Raw genomic sequence first — 18,821 nt, 5'->3', positions numbered from 1 at the left:
AGAGAAGCCACCGCAATGAGAAGCCCACGCACCGCGGCGAAGAGTGGCCTCCACTCGCCGCAGCTAGAGAGGGCCCGCGTGCAGCAGCAAAGACCCAACACAGCCAAAAATAAATAAATAAATTAAAAAAAAAAAGAAATGCAGAATTGCAGGGCCCACCTTAGACCCCCTAATTCAGAACCTGCAATTTAACAAGTTCCCCAGATAGTGTGTAGGCACGTCAACGTTTGAAAAGCACTGTCTAAGATTTCTTGAGGAAGAAGAGCTTGAAAGGCATTAATGAATATGGGGTGAAAGGTAAGGCAAGCTTCAGGTGGTCCCCTAAGGGAATAGGACCGGTTGGGGAGAAAGGTTTTATTTTGAAGCACCCTGGATTGAACGGGCGAAGAAGCAGGCGGGTTGACTCTGGCTGGGAGCCCCGAATGCAGGAATAAGGAGAATAGCACAGGTGGGCCTGAGGTCGCCAGATATAAGGACTGGTCGCTGCCGTGTGACACCAGCTCCACCACTCCCCGCTATATTCTCATTCGCCCCAATCTCCCATTCCAGGCCTTCTCTAGATTTTCACTCTCAGTAGCCTGGCCAGCCGTACCTCGCCTAGTTAGGTTTGATTTGGCCTAGCTCGGTTGCTAAGGCCTGGAGCTTCCCGGTTACGGGGGTGTGGCGGGTGAGCGTGTGGGGGAAATGACGTCACGTCCAAAAGGCGGGCTAACCTGACTTCTCCCTCCTCCCGATTGGCCGCCAGGATTTTAACTAGATTCGCTGTCTCGCGGGCTCCAGGGTTAGCCTTCAGTGTATCTGTCCAGCTGTCCCCTGCCCACCCACCACCACCCCCGACCGTCCTCTCCGCCTGGGGCAAGACTCCGAGGACAGTACCTCAGTAGCACTTAGCTTCGGAAAGAGAGGTGATTTGAAGGGTCCGGCTGTTGCCGCCAGGCGAGGCGCTTCGACCGCCCAGGTACTTTTTGACTCGATCGGTGTCCGTAGTTGGGACGGCTACCCAAGCCGCAGGGAATTGTGGAACTTATAGTTCTGGGTTAGTTCGGGGCTGGAACGGAGGCTCGAGCCGGGAAAGGAATCTAAATAAGATTCCTGCAAATGACATTATTTTTATTTATTTTTTTAAATCAGGTGCGGACCTGAACCTGGTCCATCCCTTTCTGACCAAAACTATTTACCCACATTGGAAAGGACCAGGCACCTAAATGGAGACGCCACCAGTCAATCCAGTGGGAGAGAAGGACACCTCTCAACCGCAGCAACAATGGGAAAAGAACCTTGATTTAACTACTCAGATTAGGCAGCAGCCCCGAGACCCTCCTACTGAAATCCTTGAGCTCAGAGTGAGCCCAGATTCAGACAGCCAAATTCTAGAGAATCCTCAAGAAACTGAAAAACTGGCCGCTGGACTTGAAGGAGACTCTAGGTCTCATGGATCAGCCAGTGAGGTGCCAGAGCCCCTTCAAGCCTCTGATCTCTGGTACTGTCCGGATGGGAGCTTTGTCAAGAAGATCATAATCCGTGGCCATGGCTTGGACAAACCCAAGCTGGGCTCCCGCTGCCGGGTACAGGCTTTTGGATTTACTTTGGGGTCAGGGCTGCCAGAGGGCTGGACAGAGCTAACTATGGGGTTAGGCCCATGGAGGGAAGAAACCTGGGGGGAGCTCATAGAGAAATGCCTGGAGTCCATGTGTCAAGGCGAGCAGGCAGAGCTTCAGCTCCCTGGGTGCTCTGGACCTCCTGTCAGGCTCACACTGGCCTCCTTCACCAAGGGCCGGGACTCCTGGGAACTGGAGGCCACTGAGAAGGAGGCCCTGGCCAGGGAAGAACGTGCAAGAGGCACAGAATTATTCCGAGCTGGGAACCCTGAATCGGCTGCCCGATGCTATGGACGGGCTCTTCGGCTGTTGCTGACTTTACCCCCACCTGGCTCTCCGGAACGAACTGTCCTTCATGCCAACCTGGCTGCCTGTCAGTTGCTGCTAGGGCAGCCCCATTTGGCAGCCCAGAGCTGTGACCGGGTTCTGGAACGGGAGCCTGGCCATTTAAAGGCCTTGTACCGAAGGGGGGTTGCCCAGGCTGCTCTTGGGAACCTGGAAAAAGCAACTGCTGACCTCAAGAAGGTGCTGGCGGTAGACCCAAAAAACCGGGCAGCCCAGGAGGAGCTGGGAAAGGTGATCATTCAGGGAAAGAAACAGGATGCAGGGCTGGCTCAGGGACTGCGCAAGATGTTTGGCTGATTAAAAGTTAAAACCTTAAAAGAAACAGGAACCTGTGAAGTGTGGTCTATGCTGTGAGATTTGGGGGGTGGGGGTGGGGGTGGCCCAGAGGGAGGGTTTCACCCATATCCCACTCTCAGCTTTTGCCTTCCTAGGGGAGGTAGCAGTGGTCTCAGTGTCCCCCTTTACCCTTTTACCATTAAAAAGCCATATGGTCACGTGTGCTATGTTTTGGGGGGCTTATCCATCTCCGAAGATGAATAGAAGCCGTCTACACTTCTAAATTTAGGACACGCTGGGGGGGTACAGCGAAACTTCAAAACCTGGTAGCTCCGTTTCCTAGGCGCTTTCTGGCTGGGTCCTGTTTGGCGCATGCGCAAATTTCACTGCCCGATGCTGCGGAGGTGCTAGCCTCCTGCCGCACTCCCATTGGCCCGGCCTGTACAGCCTCCTCTTCTATTGACTCATGTGCTCAGTGCCCAGGTCTCTTACTGGTCGGTAGAGCTTCCGGGCCGCCCCCTTTTTTTTAAGAGCCAACTGATTAGTTGATGATGGGGAGAGGCGGGTCTTGGGAGCCGTCTCATGGTTGGGGGGGCGGGGGGGAAAGATGGCGGAGCTGATGCTCCTCAGCGAGATTGCGGACCCGACGCGCTTTTTCACCGACAATTTGCTGAGCCCGGAGGACTGGGGTGCGCGGAGTGAGGCCTCGGGGAGGGGAAAGGGCTGTGGCGTACTGTGACCCTGAGGCACGCAGGAGGAAGCGGAGGCCCAAAGAGGAAGGCTGGGCAAATACGGAATGCACCATCTGAAGGAGGGCGGAACGGGAAGCTAGTTGTGCTTTCGGGGGATGCGGGAGTTGGGGAAGACCTCCACTCCTGCGGAAATATGGAGTTGTTCCGGGGTCGGGGAGGGAGGGGCTGAAGTTCTTTGGCTATATCACTTTTCAAGTGGGCGGGCGGTGGGTCTGGCCGAGCCGAGCCAATGAGGGATGGGTCGAGGGCTTTGTGTGGATCCGAAGGCTGCGCTACCGGAAGACCCCCCGACCCTCCGCACCTCTTGCAGACAGCACCTTATACACCGGCCTGGATGAAGTGGCCGAGGAGCAGACGCGGCTCTTCCTTTGCCCGGAGCAGGATGTCCCGGTATCGCTCCCCAGCCTGGTCTTTTACGCTTGGTGGGTGAGGGTGGTCGCAGAACCAGGACTCATCCCTAGGCCTGAGGTCATCTGGAGCCACCCCTTCATCCTCACACTCCTGCCATCTAATATCCTCCCTTATTCAGTTTGGCAGCAGTTCCCTGGACTTGGGGATGGATGTCAGCCCTCCTGAACCCCCCTGGGACTCTCTGCCTATCTTCCCAGGTAAGCTACCCTGTGTGATTCCCTCATCCAGAAACCCTGAGCTTCCGTTGTTTCCCAGAAACTGCAATTCCTCTTATCCTCACGCTTCCTCCACCTGATTGCCTGTGTACTCTTCTCCCTCTTTGATTCTTTATATGTGTTCGTTCCCCCTTGCCCCAGGGAGGGGTCCTTACCCCATAATCCTGGGCACTTTTTGGACTCTTGTCAGGCTCTGCTTCCAGGTTATTTTCTAACCCCTTTCTCTCCAGATCTTCAGGTGAAGTCTGAGCCATCCTCCCCCTCCTCTTCCTCCTCCCTCAGCTCTGAATCCTCGCGCCTTTCTGCAGAGCCCTCCAGCCAGGTGAGAGTCATCTCCCTCCTACTGTCTGTGGCAGGGACTCAGCTCCCTCGACTTCACCTATAGATGCTGAGGAAATGATTTGTGTGCTGTGAGTCGTGGGGTGTTGGTGGGGGGCTTCTTTTCTGCCTTTGCCATTTCTTTTATATCCTCATTTTTCACATTTCCATTCTTTGGTTGTCTAGAATTGAAGGTGGAGTATTTTAATATACAGAGAAATGTGGCAGCCATGGGGGGCCTGGGAAGAAGAGAGTTGTTAACTGCTGAGAATTCTGGAACTTTTCTTGTCCAAGTTGTCCACTCGAAGGCAATATTTGAAATCATGAGACTTCATCACCCCTCCCAGGAATAAAATAGAAAGAGAGAACCAGGGGCCAGACACAGCCTAGGGAGATGCTGAGTATGAATGTCAAGTAATTGGTGATTTGTAAGCTCGAAAGCTTTTGTTCTTGCTCTTACTCTCAACACGTCCTTTGTTTTCTTTCCTTGTTTCTGTCCCCCCTGCTTTACCCTGACTCGTACCCAGGCCTCTGGTGTAGGGGAGGTGCTGGTCGTGAAGTCAGAGTCCTTGACACCCTCACTCTGCCTCCTGGGAGATGATCCAACATCCCCATTTGAAACCGTCCAGATCAATGTGGGCCCCACCTCTGATGATGCCTCAGGTAATAAGAGCCTGCACCATCCTCAGGCTTTACCAAGGTAGAGTGTATGTATGCGTGTACACACGTGCACGCGCATGTGTGTATGGGAAGCGGGAGTGCAGTCAGCAGGACGGGGAGGAAAAGGTGGGGAGGAGAAATGGCAGATAACCAGGAGAGAGGCCGGGAGCGGGAGGGAGGATTTCAGCAAATCACAGCCAGCGAAGCACGGAAGAAATGGGGATGATTTTTCTTTCTTTTCTTGTTCCTAGTCACCTGTTGTGTGATTTAACTTCCTGTTGCTTTGCATAAACTTGCAGACAGTTTAGGGCATTTTTATCTATGTGACTTTCCCCCTGAAGGTTTTATTATAAAAATTTTCAAACATACAGAAAAGTTGGAATACCATATACCCAACTCCCTACAAGTAACATTGTTTGTGCCGTTTTGAAAAGCGTTATTGAGTTTAGTTACTCTTATATGTTTATTGAGCAGCTACTCCATGCCAGATACTGGACACGGTGCTGGAGTTGCAAAGGTGAAGAACACGTTAACCACCACACTGACTTGAGGCCCCTGTAGTGTGGGGGGGGGAAGAAAGCCAAGCAATGTGTACTAATTCTAGGATAGAGCCTGTCACAGGCACCCTGAAAGCTCACAAGAGGGGGGCTCTCACCCGACTGGGGCTGGCTCAAGGGTGTACTCTAGGCGGAGGGGTTTCCTGAGCCGAGTTTCAAAGGACACATAGGAATTAGCCAGAAGGAGAACATGGGGACTGGTTGTGTTTGTAAGGAACCTGCATCTCTTTAGAGAGGATGTGAGGTGGGGTAGTAAAGAAGGGCCAGGAGATGCAGAGGCTGCAGGGCCAGGTAGGAACCCTGCTAAGGGACTCTTAGCTTTTTTCCTGTGGGCAGTTGAGAGCCTTTGAAGAGTCAAGCAGGAGAGCAATATTATTAGAAAGAGGACTCTGGTGGCAGAGTAGAGAGTGGATTGCAGAGACACAGGACTGGAAGCAGAAGGAGGACCAAGAAAGAGGTTCATGCGGTTAATCAAGTAAGATACTCAGCTGCTGAGAAGAAGGCAGATTTGAGGAAGCATGAATTAGAATGGATGAGTGCAGTGACCCCCCTGGGCGTTGAAGAGAGATAGGGGTGAAAGAGTGTGCCTGGGTTTCTGGCTAGGGCAGCCACCCGGTGGGTGAGGGTACCGACCACTGGATAGAGCCTGCAGGAGCAGGAGCCCGCTGGTCAGGGAGCACGTGGTGAATTCAGTGTGGGACGTGTTGGTTATTTTATTTATTTTATTTTATTTTTTTGCGGTACGTGGGCCTCTCACTGTTGTGGCCTCTCCCGTTGCGGAGCACAGGCTCCGGACGTGCAGGCTCAGCGGCCATGGCTCATGGGCCCAGCCGCTCCGCGGCATGTGGGATCCTCCCGGACCGGGGCACGAACCCGTGTCCCCTGCATTGGCAGGCGGACTCAACCACTGCGCCACCAGGGAAGCCCCCATGTTGATTATTGATTTCAAAGCGACTTCAGGGTTTCCTAGCACCGCCTCCCTTTGGTTGAACTTTAACCAGAAGCTAGAAGGCAAGAGAGCCCCAAGGTGCACTCCATTCATGTTTTCCCCCGGGGCTCAGAGTAGGGCAGGGAAAGATGGAGAGTGGGTTTGGAGGGACAAACAGCTCATATCCAGCATACGATTAAATGTTACAAAGAGGACAAACAAAAAACGGATTGAAAAGTCTGTAACAGCGAAAAGATTATTGATGGTTTTGTAAAGGATAGTGGTTTTGGAGTCAGAGTCTCCCCTGGTATTTAGGTATTTTTTGAGGGCCTGTACTTTACCCATCACTTTGATAGACATGAAGCATAAGACATAATCCTTGCTTTTGGAGAGTTTCATGAGGTTTATAACACATGGTTAATAGCTCAAACAGTGGTCACCTCTGAGGAGGGGATCTGGGTGTCTGGTTGACAAGGAAGGGAATGAAATTTCCTTTTCACTGAATTCCCCTTCCTTCCTTTGGGATTTTGTATCATGTGACTGTATTACCTATCAAAATATATAAGTAGTTATGACATTTTGAAATAGCAGTAGTGGCAATCATATAGTTAAGTATCAAAATGCGTGCTGTGGACCAGAGGTAGTAGCGGACCATCGACCTCAGGGCTGAATCTGGCCCTCGGACGGGTTCACCTCCATGGGGCAATCAACAGGTCTTATAGATAGGTTTTTTTTTCTTTGTTTTTTTTTTTACTTTTATTTTTATAGATAGGTTTAACAGAAGCCATGAAGGCTCAGAGGTGACTGAGCTTTGAAGGCTGACAGAAGGAAGAGAATATGTATGAAGGGACAAGCAGTGAGCCCTGTTTAAGGCCAGTTGAATTTGGGTGAACGGCGAGGCTTGAGAAAGGAAGTGACCAGCAGGCAGCTTGGGAGTCAGGATCAGGGTGCAGGGGGGCAGTCAAGGGTAGGGATGCAGACTGGGCAGTTGTCAGTGTGGCGATGCGTGATCGCGTTGGGCCAGGATGAGGTGGAAATCCAGCCAGACAGGAATCTGGGCCCTTACGAATGCTGCCGAATCCTGCTGCTTGGGCCTCCTCCATGTGAATGGACAAGGTGTGTGAGGAAGAAAGAGGGAGAGCAGAAGCACAGGGACAGCCTTGAGGGAAGCTGAGCAGTGGTGAAAACAACTGATAGGGGCCACGGAAGGAGAAAGGGAGTCCTGGGTAAAGAGGTAGGAGGAGAGGCAGCAGATTAGCAGCTCCATGGTGCCCCTCCTCTGGATTGCCCTCCTGGGCCAGAAGAGTTTTCCTTGCAGGTACAAGGAGAAATGACCATGTCTCCCATTTCCCCATCTTAGCCCTCTTCTCTTTCAGTGTTTGTCTGATATCCAGCTTTTTGTCTCATCCCACTGTCCCGCAGATGTCCAGATTAAGATAGAGCCTGTCTCTCCATCTTCCTCCATCAACTCAGAGGCTTCCCTGCTCTCTGCGGAGTCCCCCAACCAGGTGAGCATCCACTTCCTTCCTCCCTCCAGCATGCCGGTGCGTTCCTTCTGGCTCTCAGAGGTGTGAGAGCTTTCTCTTCTTCAGCTCCGTCTCCTCAGCACTCCTCCTGACTCACATATCTTCTGGAATGCCCCACGTAGGCTTTTATAGGAGAGGAGGTACTGGAAGTGAAGACAGAGTCCCCATCCCCTCAAGGGTGTCTCTTGCGGGATGTCTCAGGCCCCCCACTTGGAGCTGTCCAGATCAGCATGGGCCTGTCCTCTGATGGCTCCTCAGGTAATGAGGCCTCCTGACACCTGGAGTCTCTCGCAAGAGGCCTATAGTCCTGACATTTCTTCTTCCTTCCTTCCTTTCACCTTCCTTCAGGCAAACCCCTGCCCGCCCGGAAGCCACCACTGCAGCCCAAACCTGTGGTGATAACCACTGTCCCGATGCCACCGAGAGCTGTGCCTCCCAGCACCACTGTCCTTTTGCAGCCCCTTGTCCAGCCACCCCCAGGTACTAAAGAAGGAGAGAAGAAGGTGGCCTGGATTGACCTTCTCAGGGGTCTCACAGCCATTGAGCCTCCCGACACTTGGGTGCTCAGGTGTGGGTGTGGACACAAGGAACCCACCTGACTTCCAGCTCTCTGACCTCCTTCTCCTGTCCGCTTGCCCCAGTGTCCCCAGTTGTTCTCATCCAAGGTGCTATTCGAGTCCAGCCTGAGGGACTGACCCCCCCTGCTCCACGGCCTGAGAGGAAGAGCATTGTTCCAGCTCCTATGCCTGGGAACTCCTGCCCGCCTGAGGTGGATGTAAGCATTTACTGGGGAGGAGAGGAGTAGGGCTAGTAACGGGAAGAGAAGAGAACTGTCGTGGGAGAGAACTGTGGAGTGAGAAGGGAGCAAAAAGTGAGGAAGCAGGCCCGTAAGATGGTCCTGAAGGTTAACGTGGACCTCTTTTATATATGAGTATCTACTCCGTGTAGTTTTAGGATCCTTGGGTTTGCTACCCCTGCAGATGGAGAAGTGGGCGTGGTCTTAGTACATCAAGGGCAGGGGAGTCATCCTGTGTTAGAGAAGAGGGAGGCTGCTTCCTAGGGGAAGACCAGGTAAACTGTTCTCTAATTTTAGCAAGCGTCAACTTCAGGTCCTAAAAAGGAGAATTGAGAAGAAGGAAGACCACCCATCAAGGAAAGGAACTGAGGTTCCACCAAGAACCAGGATGGGGGAAGCTCCTCCTATAGTCTAACTTCTCTCAGTGCTGAGGAACAGCATTAGGGAGTGGTTGAGAGAAGGGCCCCTTCCCTGGAATGTTTTGGCAGAGAGGAAGAACCTCTCTCTGGCTCTGTAGGTAGAGCTCAGGAAGGCAGGAGAGTGGCCCCTGTGAGCTCTGGTGATCGGTCCCTGGAGTTGGGGGTGTGGTGCCCTTCCCCCCTCTCCCTCTCTCTGGCCCTTTTGTGCCCACAGGCAAAGCTGCTGAAGCGGCAGCAGCGAATGATCAAGAACCGGGAGTCGGCCTGCCAGTCCCGGAGGAAGAAGAAGGAGTATCTGCAGGGGCTGGAAGCTCGGCTGCAGGCTGTGCTGGCCGACAACCAGCAGCTCCGGCGGGAGAATGCTGCCCTCCGCCGGCGGCTGGAGGCCCTGCTGGCTGAGGTAAGACCCGGGTGTCCTTGGGAGACCCGTGGGAGTACGGGCTCCTTGGGATGACTCGCCCTCTCTGGCTTCTCCCTTTCTCTGCATCTTAGAACAGCGAGCTCAAGTTAGGGTCTGGAAACAGGAAGGTGGTCTGCATCATGGTCTTCCTTCTCTTCATTGCCTTCAACTTTGGGCCTGTCAGGTGAGACCCTCGTTGCCTCCCCAGAGCCTTCTGGGTGGAGCCCACCCCCCGGCTGCCTGATTGCCTGCTCTGGCACAGTCACTTTCATTACTTGCACACAGACAGCTCTGATGTCCTTGGCACTGATGGTGGGTGTATCCAGTCAGTCCCTTCTTGTTCCCTCATTGCTCTCATAAGTGTTATGTCCTGGAGGAGATGGTGGTGAGAACATTGATAAAAATAGTGACTATTAAGTGCTTAGTGAGTTCTGGGCCCTTGGTTAAGCACTCTCCTTTCCTCATGTTTTCTGGCTCGATGAGTAGGGACTGTTCTCATTCCGTCCTACAGATGAAGAGACTCAGTCTTGTAGCACAGATCGGAACCAGGCGGGCTATCTGTAGAGCCCTCCCCCTTAATTAGCCCCTCAGTAAAGCTGGAATTCTTCCTCGTGCTCTGTCCTTTCCTATCCACAGCATCAGTGAGCCTCCTCCAGCTCCCATCTCTCCTCGGATGAGCAGAGAGGAGCCTCGACCCCAGAGACACTTGCTGGAGTTCTCGGCGCAAGAGCCAGTTCACAGAGTCGAGCACCCCCAGCATCCCTCCCAGGGTCCCAAGGAGACCCAGCCCAGCTCCACGGGCCAGCCAAGTTTCAGGTGAGGAGAGGGCCCTCTCTCTTTTGAGTGTGTCTTCTCCCCCAGAGTGACCTTTCCTTTTGAGGGGAGCTGGAGTTGCTCTCTTGCCAGCATGACCTTCTCCGTTGATGGGAGAGCACTGGGCGGCCTCAGGTCATTGCCTCGTCCCTGCCTCACTCCAGGAACCTGACAGCCTTCCCTGGGGGCACCAAGGAGCTGCTGCTGAGAGACCTGGACCAGCTCTTCCTCTCCTCTGATTGCCGGCACTTCAACAGAACCGAGTCCCTGAGGTGTGGGGCATTCACAACTGGGGCGTCTTCCCTCTTGTCCCGAGGCCCCTCCGCAGACAGCCTGGCTGTCATTGTGTGCTGAAGCACCAGCTCTCTGTGCCCTCTCTCTTCCCTCCTGTGTGCGGGCGAGGAGAGTGGGAGCCTGGGCCTGGCACAGAGGTTTTACCCGCCCTCTGCTTCCCCAGGCTTGCTGATGAGCTGAGCGGCTGGGTCCAGCGCCACCAGAGAGGCCGGCGGAAGATGCCCCAGAGGCCCCAGGAGAGACAGGTAGGAGGGGGTGGGGCTGGTTCAAGGAAAGCCACTTGAAAACAAGGGCTGAATGTCCTGGGGATTTTAAGAGGGCATCTTGTTATGGGGCTTTGGGGGCAGTAGGAGGGTGGGTGTGCGGTGGCGTCAGCTCCCAGGGGCTGTCTGTTTCTTTTCCCTTTTCCCTCCACCCTCTTCAAATCCTCAGATACTTCTCCTTCCAGAAGTCTCAGCTATGGAAGAAGTCGCCTCCAGTTAAGGCAGTCCCCACCCAACCCCCTGGGCCCCCAGAAAGGTGAGTCTTGTGGGGGGGCACTTATTTGTTAAGTGAGGTTCCACTCTAAAGAGCTACACCCTCAGGAGCTGTCCTGTGCTCATCACCATTGCCACCAATGGCGTGATGCTCCCCTTATCCCCTGGGGGTCTCCTGTCTTTCTCTCATCCTTTCCCCCTTCCGCACTGGGAACTGGGCACTGGGCTTAGTTCCTCGCCAATCCCATTTCCCTGCCCGCCTAGGGATGCTGTGGGCCAGCTGCAGCTATATCGTCAACCAGACCGTTCGCAGCCAGAGTTCCTGGATGCAATTGACCGACGGGAAGACACATTTTATGTTGTCTCCTTCCGAAGGGTGAGTTTCTCCTCCTGGCCCCATCCCCGTCACCCTGGGTTCCCCAGCAGTCTGCCTGCAGGTTGAGGCTGTGGAGCAGGGCCGGGGAGCCTGTCAACATCTTTTCCTCCACCCTCCCAGCCTGGCCCCTCTTTTTCCCAGGACCACTTGCTGCTCCCAGCCATCAGCCACAACAAGACCTCTCGGCCCAAGATGTCCCTGGTGATGCCCGCCATGGCCCCCAATGGTAATTCTTTCTCTGCCCAGTGTGGGGAGGGGTCCTGAAATTGAGGAACAAGGAAGTTCCAGTGGGGAGACCCAGCATGAGGAGTTGAGTGGGGAGATAGGGACAGGAGTGGTAATTCTAGAGAGATGCTAGATGCATGGGTGAGAAGAAGCCAGAAATGTCTGGAGAGAAAAATAAAACGCAGGACATGGCTGGGAGGAGGATGAGGGTGCGGGTCCCCCCTCGGTGAAGCTGCTTAGGGTGTGCGGGCAGAGGGCTGTGGGCTGGGAGCCTGCCGGCCTCTTCTTTTTGTTCTCTTGCTGTCCTCTCCCCTGTGACCTCACACGCATCAGTGTCATTTGTCCCCCAACTTCCTTCCTTCTCCCTGCGCCAACTCCCTCCCTCCCCTCTCATTTAACTCCCCCTGGGGCTCTGCTTCCTCGCCACTGCCCTTCCCCCACTGTCCACCTCTACCGTTCTGACCCCTCCTCTCCGTCTGCCTCCCCCTTCTCCTCTTCCCTAACTCCCCCCTTCTCGCAGAGACCGTGTCAGGCCGGGGGCCCCCGGGAGACTATGAGGAGATGATGCAGATCGAGTGTGAGGTCATGGACACCAGGGTGATCCACATCAAGACCTCCACGGTGCCCCCCTCACTCCGAAAACAGCCGTCCTCAAGCCCGGGCAATGCCACAGGTGGCCCCTTGCCAGCTTCTGCAGCCAGCCAGGCCCACCAGGCCGCCCGTCAGCCCTCTACCTCAATCATCCCTGACCTCTACGACTCACACTGACTTAGAACTGGGGGGCAGGGGGTGGGGGCGACCAAGTGGGACTGTTTCGAATTTTCCTGATCCCTGGGCTGGGGGCAATTGGTAAAGGAAAGACAGGGTATGGGGGTTAAGCACTTATTTGGAGGTGGGGGGAAGTTTTCCTCTCTTCTCACCCCTTTTTGGAATATAGGGCTCCTCTCATTTCTGTGAACCCCGTGTCCCTGCTTCTTTCTTTGAGGGTGTTGAATGAGCTTAAGTTTTGGGGTAGGTGGGCTCCTGTACACTCTTTATTCTTTTGTTTCTGTTTGGGGGGTGGAGGTGGGAATTTAGTCCCCAGGCGGGACTAGGGAAGTTTTTACATTTTGGAGCTAGTTCCTGAGAGTCAAGGAGGAGAGGTGGAGGGAGGTCAGGTGTATGTATGTGCATATCTTCTTTTTTATTATTAAATAAACAACTTGGAGGGAGTTGAAGGAATGGTGCCTGCCTAACTGGTTCGTGACGGGGAATTCTGGGGAAAGTGACTTGCATAGGGCCAGTGTTCAGAGAATCAAGTACTGAAGACCTGGCTGGCTCTGGGGTGGGGTGGGTGTGTGATTCCAGAGCTCACGTCATCCCCTTATCCCCACCCCTGCAACACGGGTATGTCTGCTGTCTAGCGGGGGAGCGGGGGAGTGGGGGAGTGGGGGAGGGCTGTCCCATGGCGTGACAGGCTGGAGGATGCAGATCCCAGAATGTGTCTGAGTAAACAGGAAGGACAAGGGGCCCCACGCCCTTCAGGGTGAGCGTCCTCCCTGGGTCCTCTGCATTCTTGCAGGTTCTCCCCGACCTTGCTTTCCAGGACTAGCAGCTTGAACTAACAGTGGAGATGGGGCCAGGGGCTGTGAGCCCAGAAAGGAGGAGACACAGTGGAGAAGGGGTCAGTGTTTGGAGGGAAGGGGCATGTTGAGGAGCATCTCCTTAGCCCTAAACTGGAGGAAACTGAAACATGAGAGTCCAGTTGAAAGAAAAGGAGGAGCACGGGGCCAGCAGGAAAGGCTGTGTTTTCTAATTAGGAGGAAGGGGAACAGGGCAACGTGTGAGGGGCCGAGTCTCACTCAGCCTGGGGGGGATCCCCATCAGCAGCTCCTGTCCAGCAGCACCACGGGCCTGGCCCTGCAGGAGTGTCCTGGGTCAGCGGGAGGGTGTGGGCTAGGCCTGGGCTCAATGCCCAGGTGGCTGGACAGGGGCTGCCCGGGCCATAAGCCGAGGGCTGAAAGCGGGAAGAACCTCACGTGTTCAGCCAGGCTCCCCCGCTTCCCCATTACTGTGTTTGGGGTGAAAACAGACCAAGTAACTATGGCAACCTGGAACCTAGGGCCCCCAGGAACTAGGCCTCTCCTCCCTCCAGAGGGCAGCCCTGGCTCCTCCGCCAGCACTTCCTGTCCCAAGGTCCCTCCAGCCGTTTCCAGCCTTATCCAGGCAGTGAGTGCAAGGAGAACAGGGATTTTGCAGGCAGAGCACCTGAGTTGGAGTCCCTGCTTTGCCTTTTGTTAGTGGGTGTCCTTGGTAGGTAACAAACACTCTGAGCCTTAGTTTCCTCATCTGTAAAATGGGGTACTCCTTACCTACTTCTCAGGGTTGATGTGGGGAGGAAAGATGACGTGCAGGCTGCCTGGTCCTTAGTGGACACACTTTTCTCTCCTCCCCTGCTCGTTTCTCCCTCCATTTACATTGTCCTTTTCTCCTCAGTTCCGCTTTTCTCCCGTCTGGGTCCATCACTGTTTCATTGTCCCATCGCTTTTTCTCTTTCCTGACCCCAGCTCAGGAAAGTGCTTGAAGTACTGGCATCTCCGACTGGGTGCTCTGGGGTGGGGCATACAGCTCCTCTGGCTTAGTGGCAAGGGACAGCTGGCACTGTGGTGTGAACCGAGAGTCAGACTCTCTTGGCCAAGGGCATGGGTGGTGGGAAGGACCAGGAGAGGCGTGGAGAGTGGGTGTGCTGTGGAGGGGGAAGGCAGGTCAGTCTGCCGCCCTTCAGGCCCACGTGGGTCTCCAGCTGCAGCCCCGTCGAAGGCCACCGCAGCATGCTGGCCATTGTCACTCCTGCACCTCCTGTTGGCCCCCTTCTGGCTCAGACCCTCTTTATCTTTCATTTCTGCTGCTTTCCTTCCTCAGAGTCTGCCCTTCGTTCCTCTTATCACCCCTGACCCACTGTCTCTCCCTCTTCTTTTTCTCTAGACTTCTTTCCTGCCTTTCTTTGCCCTCTACCCACCACGAGTCATCACCTTCTCTTTCAGACCCTTTATTTTTTGTTCACCTGTTTGTTTCTCCCGGTTTTTGTATTTTTCCCTTCCTCCCCCTCTGCTTCACTGTCTGCTCCCTTTCTTTTTTCTGGGTCTTCTCATCTCCTCCTGCTGCGAACCCTGTGTGCACCACCCCGTTTCCATGGCCCTTTCCACTCCTTTGTCCACATTCCCTGTCCCCTTCCATGACTTCCTCTCTTCTCCCCTCCTCAGCCCTCTCCTCCTCCTTCTGCCCCCCCTTCTCCCTTCACCTCCCCACTCCGGTCCTCTGTCCTCTTCCCAGCTGTGGGGCCAGCACTGGAGAGCCTCACATGTTTGCCTCATCGTTCTGCTATGGCTTCTGGATATAGCACATCTGGATTCCGGGGCCCAGATGTGTGGTTGCTACAGCGACCTCGGTCCCTCTGGTAAATATGGGCGCCCACCCGCCCCAGACCAGAGAACAAAATAATTGTGTGACTTTCTTTTGTCATGAGATAGAAATGTCCTCCCCCCTCCCTTTGCCCTACACCCATGTCTCCAGGCAAAGGAAGTTTTAAGGGTCCAAACCCTTCCTCCTGTGGCTCTCTTGCCCCCTTTTCAGCCCCGACCTCTTAGTTCTCTCCCATCTTTAATCTCAGGCTCAATCTTTTCTCTCCACATTCCCCTTCCTCACCATCTCCCTCCCCCCAGATCTCAATAATGGAGCGTTGCCCGCCCCCTGACTTATACTTGGCAATTTCTTCTGAATCTACATAAAAACTGGATGTGGAAAGAAGTTTCAAAAATCCACATCACCCACCCTTTCTTCTCAAATAAGTCCACCGGAAGCCCCTTCATTTATTTCTTCCCTAAGTCTTCAGTCTCTCTGGGGCTGTTCTTGTGGGAGGGGAGGAATACAGGCTTTGAAATCAGAAAACCTGGGCTGAGGCCCACCTTCACCACCACTAGTGAAGTCCCCAGGACAAGTCCCTTAATATCTAAGAGCCTCTGTTTCCTCAGCACAAAGTGGGATTAATAACGTGCTGCGGTGTAGGAAGGGCTTTGTAAACGGAAGCCCAGTACAACTGTTTTCTATCTTCCCGAGTCTGGGACTGCTTCCTTGGATCGCAGCCCCTGGCCTCTCTTTGCTCCCTCTCCCCATCCTTCAGGCCCTTGCCCTCAGTTGCCCTTACTCTTCTGTGTCTTCCTTGACTCCTCCTTGGCTTTCCCTTTCCTTCCTTGCTGTACCTTTTATCCCTTATCCTCCTGAGGGTAGGACAGGAACTTGGAGCTTCATTCAAGGATGGAGGCCCAGAGCTGAAGACACCTGGACTGAGGATTCAGAGAATAGCCAAAGCATGCAGACGGCTCTTGCTAAGACCCCAGCCTTTCTTTCTGCCCATCACCTGGGACACCTCAGTGAAAGCAAGCCGGCTCTGACCACTGGACTTCCCTGCCTTTGCCCTGGGGCTCCCTGCCAGACACTCTTGCCACACCCTCCTCTCCCAGTCATTTCACAGCTCAGTATTGACAGGCATTTATTTATTTATTTTAGTTATAAAATTTTTGGCTGCGTTGTGTCTTCATTGCTGCGCGCGGGCTTTCTCTAGTTGTGGAGAGCGGGGGCTACTCTTCGTTGCGGTGGGTGAGCTTCTCACTGCGGTGGCTTCTCTTGTGGTGGAGCGCGGGCTCTAGGCACGCGGGCTTCAGTAGTTGTGGCGCACGGGCTTAGTCGCTCCGCAGCATGCGGGATCTTCCTGGACCAGGGCTCGAACCCGTGTCCCCTGCAATGGCAGGCGGATTCTTAACCACTGTGCCACCAGGGAAGCCCTTGACAGGTGTTTATGAAGCGCCTGCTCTATTCGAGGCCCAGTGCTTTTCTGATAAAATGCAAACATATATAAGACATAAGCTCCTCCAAGAGCCTGAAATCCAGGGCGTGGATGACATTTTGGATAATGATTATCTCAGAACCTGGAATTATGTCTGTCAGGCCTCCAGTGGCTTCTTCTAATGCCCTGTGAGCTTGTGAATGTCTGGAGTCCCGCACCCTTCTCTGACTCTGGCATCCCGTCTCTCCTCAGAAGTGGACTTCCAAAACACCCCAGGGCCATCCTTTCAGCTCTTGCTTCTTTCTCTCCAGGGTCTTCTGGCCACTGTCTGGGCCAAGTATACCTGTGGTGACCATACTTCCTAAATAATAAAACCAAGGGACTTCTCTGGCGGTCCAGTGGTTAAGACTCCATGCTCCCACTGCAGGGGGTGTGGGTTCGATCCCGGGTTGGGGAACTAGGATCCCACATGCCATGTGGTGTGGCCAAAAAAATAAATAAAATAAAAATTTAAATAAACATAAACAAAAAATAAATAAAACAAAGACAGGGTATAGGACCAAAAAGAAGAAAAAAACAAAAGATATCACCATTAGAATTACTAGAATCTGGGGTATCAGAGAATATCTGTTCTCTGCAGTCTGCTCTCTCCACATAATGCTGTTTCAGACCCTCCTTCGTCCTTTCATCTCCTTTCCCCCAACCCCTGCCTGGAGATCTGAGGGAAGCTGTTACCTATTCCAGGCTCTGGGGGCTTCGGGCCAAGGCAGAGGAAGGAAGCTGAGCCCAGCTCTATCCAAGAAGCTGATTTCATCCTCCCCATCAAAGCCAGTTAAAAAAAAAAACAGCCACACACACACCCAGACACACGGACACACAGGGACACCCACGCGAGGGAACATGCAAGCCTTCGCCCTCAGCCACTGGGAGTTCACGGGGCATAGGGCACAGCCAGGTGCTGGGCCAGCGCGCCCTGACCCAGGATCACCACACCCACGACCCTGGGGACCTGACCAGGGTACGGACACCTGTGCCCCAACACAAGCGGCAGAATCGGGCACACACAGCCTCCTGCCCGTCCCTTTCACCCATGACCTGTGACTTGACCAAGCTACTCCTCAATGGTGAGGATTGTAGCTGGGTGGCAAGAACTTTATCCTCCGTGTGAAGCCTGGGATGGGGTCTCCCTCAGCCTGGCTATTTCTCATCTGGCCAAAGTCTCCTTTTCAGCCCCTTGTCAGAGTGGCAAAGCACATGGGGAAATGAGACCAGAGAAGCAGCCCAGCAACCTGATGTGGGTGTGTCTGCCACGCTGCCCTCTGGTCAGTCTTCCTGTCTCTGCCCGATATCAAAGTGACCTCTTCCTCCAGCCCATGCCTCTCTCCCTACCCCTGCTCCCCTGCACACCCAGACATTAGCCTTCTTCCACTTTCCAGAACGTCACCTCACCATTTGTGCCCCCACCCCCATATCTGCACCTGCCTTTCGCTCTTTCTCCATCCCTAAACCTCCTAACTTTCGGGCTTCCCTTCCCTGTCTCCCTTGAACCCCACCTTCTTTCCCAAGTCTCCTATGTCCTGGTCTTCAGCCAAGCCCTTGTCCAGCCAGTGCCCAAGGCTCATCCGTCATTTCTCTAGGAATTTGCTGAGGTGAGAGAATGAAAAGGGGTCGTTGATCCCGAGCTGAGAACCAGAGATTGAACAGTACAGATGGGGAGAGGCAGCACGGGGACAAGGCAAGAAAAGGGGAGAGTGCAGGTGGCAGCAATGAGGCCGGGCAGGGGCAGAGGTGGGGACAAGGGAAGGCCCCTGTTGGAGAGAGATGTAGGCTTGGGAGGGAGGTTTCCTCCTGCCACCCATCCCCTATGCTCCCTGCCCTGCCGGGAGATAATTAGTTGGGGGATGAAGGAGTGGGTGCTGGGCAACAGACAGATGGGGCAAGATCCAAGCTGGAGCACTGTGGCAGCTGGGAAGAGGTGGGGAGGTGCAGGGGAGGGAGGAGGGAGAGGGCCTGGACATGGGAAAGGGTGTTGCTAGAGAGGAGAAAACAGAGAACAGGGGCAACAGGTGGAGAAATGGTGGAGGAAAAGGAGAAGTGGCATGAGGAAGGAGCTGTCAAGTTGGACAGAAATTAGGGTGAGGAGGAAGGGTAAAAATGGGATAAGGAAAGGATGTGGGAAGTTGGACGAGGGCTGGAGGGGGTGAGATGAGGATATTGTGGGACCAGTGATCCCAGATGGGGGGGTCGGGGGGGGTCGCGATGACGTGGCGGGGAGAGGAGGGGTGGCATGTGATGACGTTGGGAGGGCCTGGCAGGGGCGGGAGGGCGGGAGGACCTGCCCTATCTCCGCTCCCCTCCCTGACCTCATGCTGGTCCTCCCCTTCTCCTCCCCCTGCTCGCTGCAGCCTCCCTCCTTCTCACTGTCGCAGCCCAGATCGACGGTCGGGTGGCGGCTCGGTGAGCCCCTGCTGCAGGGAACAAGCAAAGGGACATCCAGGAGCCCAGGGCTGCCAAGGGGCGCCCACCCACCCTGCCCCGAGAACCCCCTTCCCAAGGTCGGGGACAGAGCAGGTGCAGACACCGCAGCCACTTGTTACTCAGGTAAGGAACGGCA

The 18,821-nt window shown here is 54.5% G+C and overlaps 3 protein-coding genes across 10 annotated transcripts in view; all 3 read left to right on the top strand.

Annotated features, from left to right (window-relative positions):
• The first annotated feature begins 249 nt into the window (after positions 1–249).
• FKBPL (FKBP prolyl isomerase like) lies at positions 250–2,263 on the top strand. Its single transcript, XM_022566571.2, has 2 exons — positions 250–958; positions 1,132–2,263. The coding sequence occupies exon 2, from the start codon at positions 1,206–1,208 to the stop codon at positions 2,238–2,240; it is 1,035 nt and encodes a 344-aa protein (XP_022422279.1). The 5' UTR covers positions 250–958; positions 1,132–1,205; the 3' UTR covers positions 2,241–2,263.
• A 534-nt stretch (positions 2,264–2,797) lies between these two features.
• Positions 2,798–18,761, top strand: ATF6B (activating transcription factor 6 beta). 6 transcript variants are annotated; one of them, XM_089918597.1, is made up of 18 exons: positions 2,798–2,908; positions 3,282–3,361; positions 3,501–3,579; positions 3,828–3,919; positions 4,443–4,578; positions 7,483–7,568; positions 7,709–7,844; positions 7,935–8,066; positions 8,228–8,361; positions 9,016–9,201; positions 9,294–9,385; positions 9,838–10,017; positions 10,179–10,286; positions 10,472–10,553; positions 10,757–10,827; positions 11,049–11,160; positions 11,302–11,386; positions 18,613–18,761. In XM_089918597.1, the coding sequence occupies exons 1-18, from the start codon at positions 2,827–2,829 to the stop codon at positions 18,666–18,668; spliced, it is 1,929 nt and encodes a 642-aa protein (XP_089774723.1). In that variant the 5' UTR covers positions 2,798–2,826; the 3' UTR covers positions 18,669–18,761. The 6 variants fall into 6 exon arrangements, with proteins under 6 accessions (XP_089774723.1, XP_089774722.1, XP_089774720.1 ...); XM_089918596.1 differs by having other exon boundaries at positions 11,281–11,386; XM_089918594.1 differs by lacking the exon at positions 18,613–18,761 and adding an exon at positions 15,652–15,947 and having other exon boundaries at positions 11,281–11,386.
• Positions 18,713–18,821, top strand: part of TNXB (tenascin XB) — a 58,866-nt gene continuing 58,757 nt past the window's right edge. For all 3 annotated transcript variants that reach the window (XM_089918587.1, XM_089918588.1, XM_089918584.1), the window contains exon 1: positions 18,713–18,808. The gene's annotated coding sequence lies outside the window, so the exon portion shown is untranslated. The remainder of the gene's footprint in view (positions 18,809–18,821) is intronic.

This window comes from Delphinapterus leucas, chromosome 10 (assembly GCF_059928025.1).
Source record: "Delphinapterus leucas isolate spDelLeu-1000000601 "Yukka" chromosome 10, BTC_Dleu_Yukka2, whole genome shotgun sequence".
Classification (NCBI taxonomy): domain Eukaryota; kingdom Metazoa; phylum Chordata; class Mammalia; order Artiodactyla; family Monodontidae; genus Delphinapterus; species Delphinapterus leucas.
The sequence above is the reverse complement of the archived record's forward strand: the minus strand, read 5'-3'. Positions and strand labels throughout refer to the sequence as shown.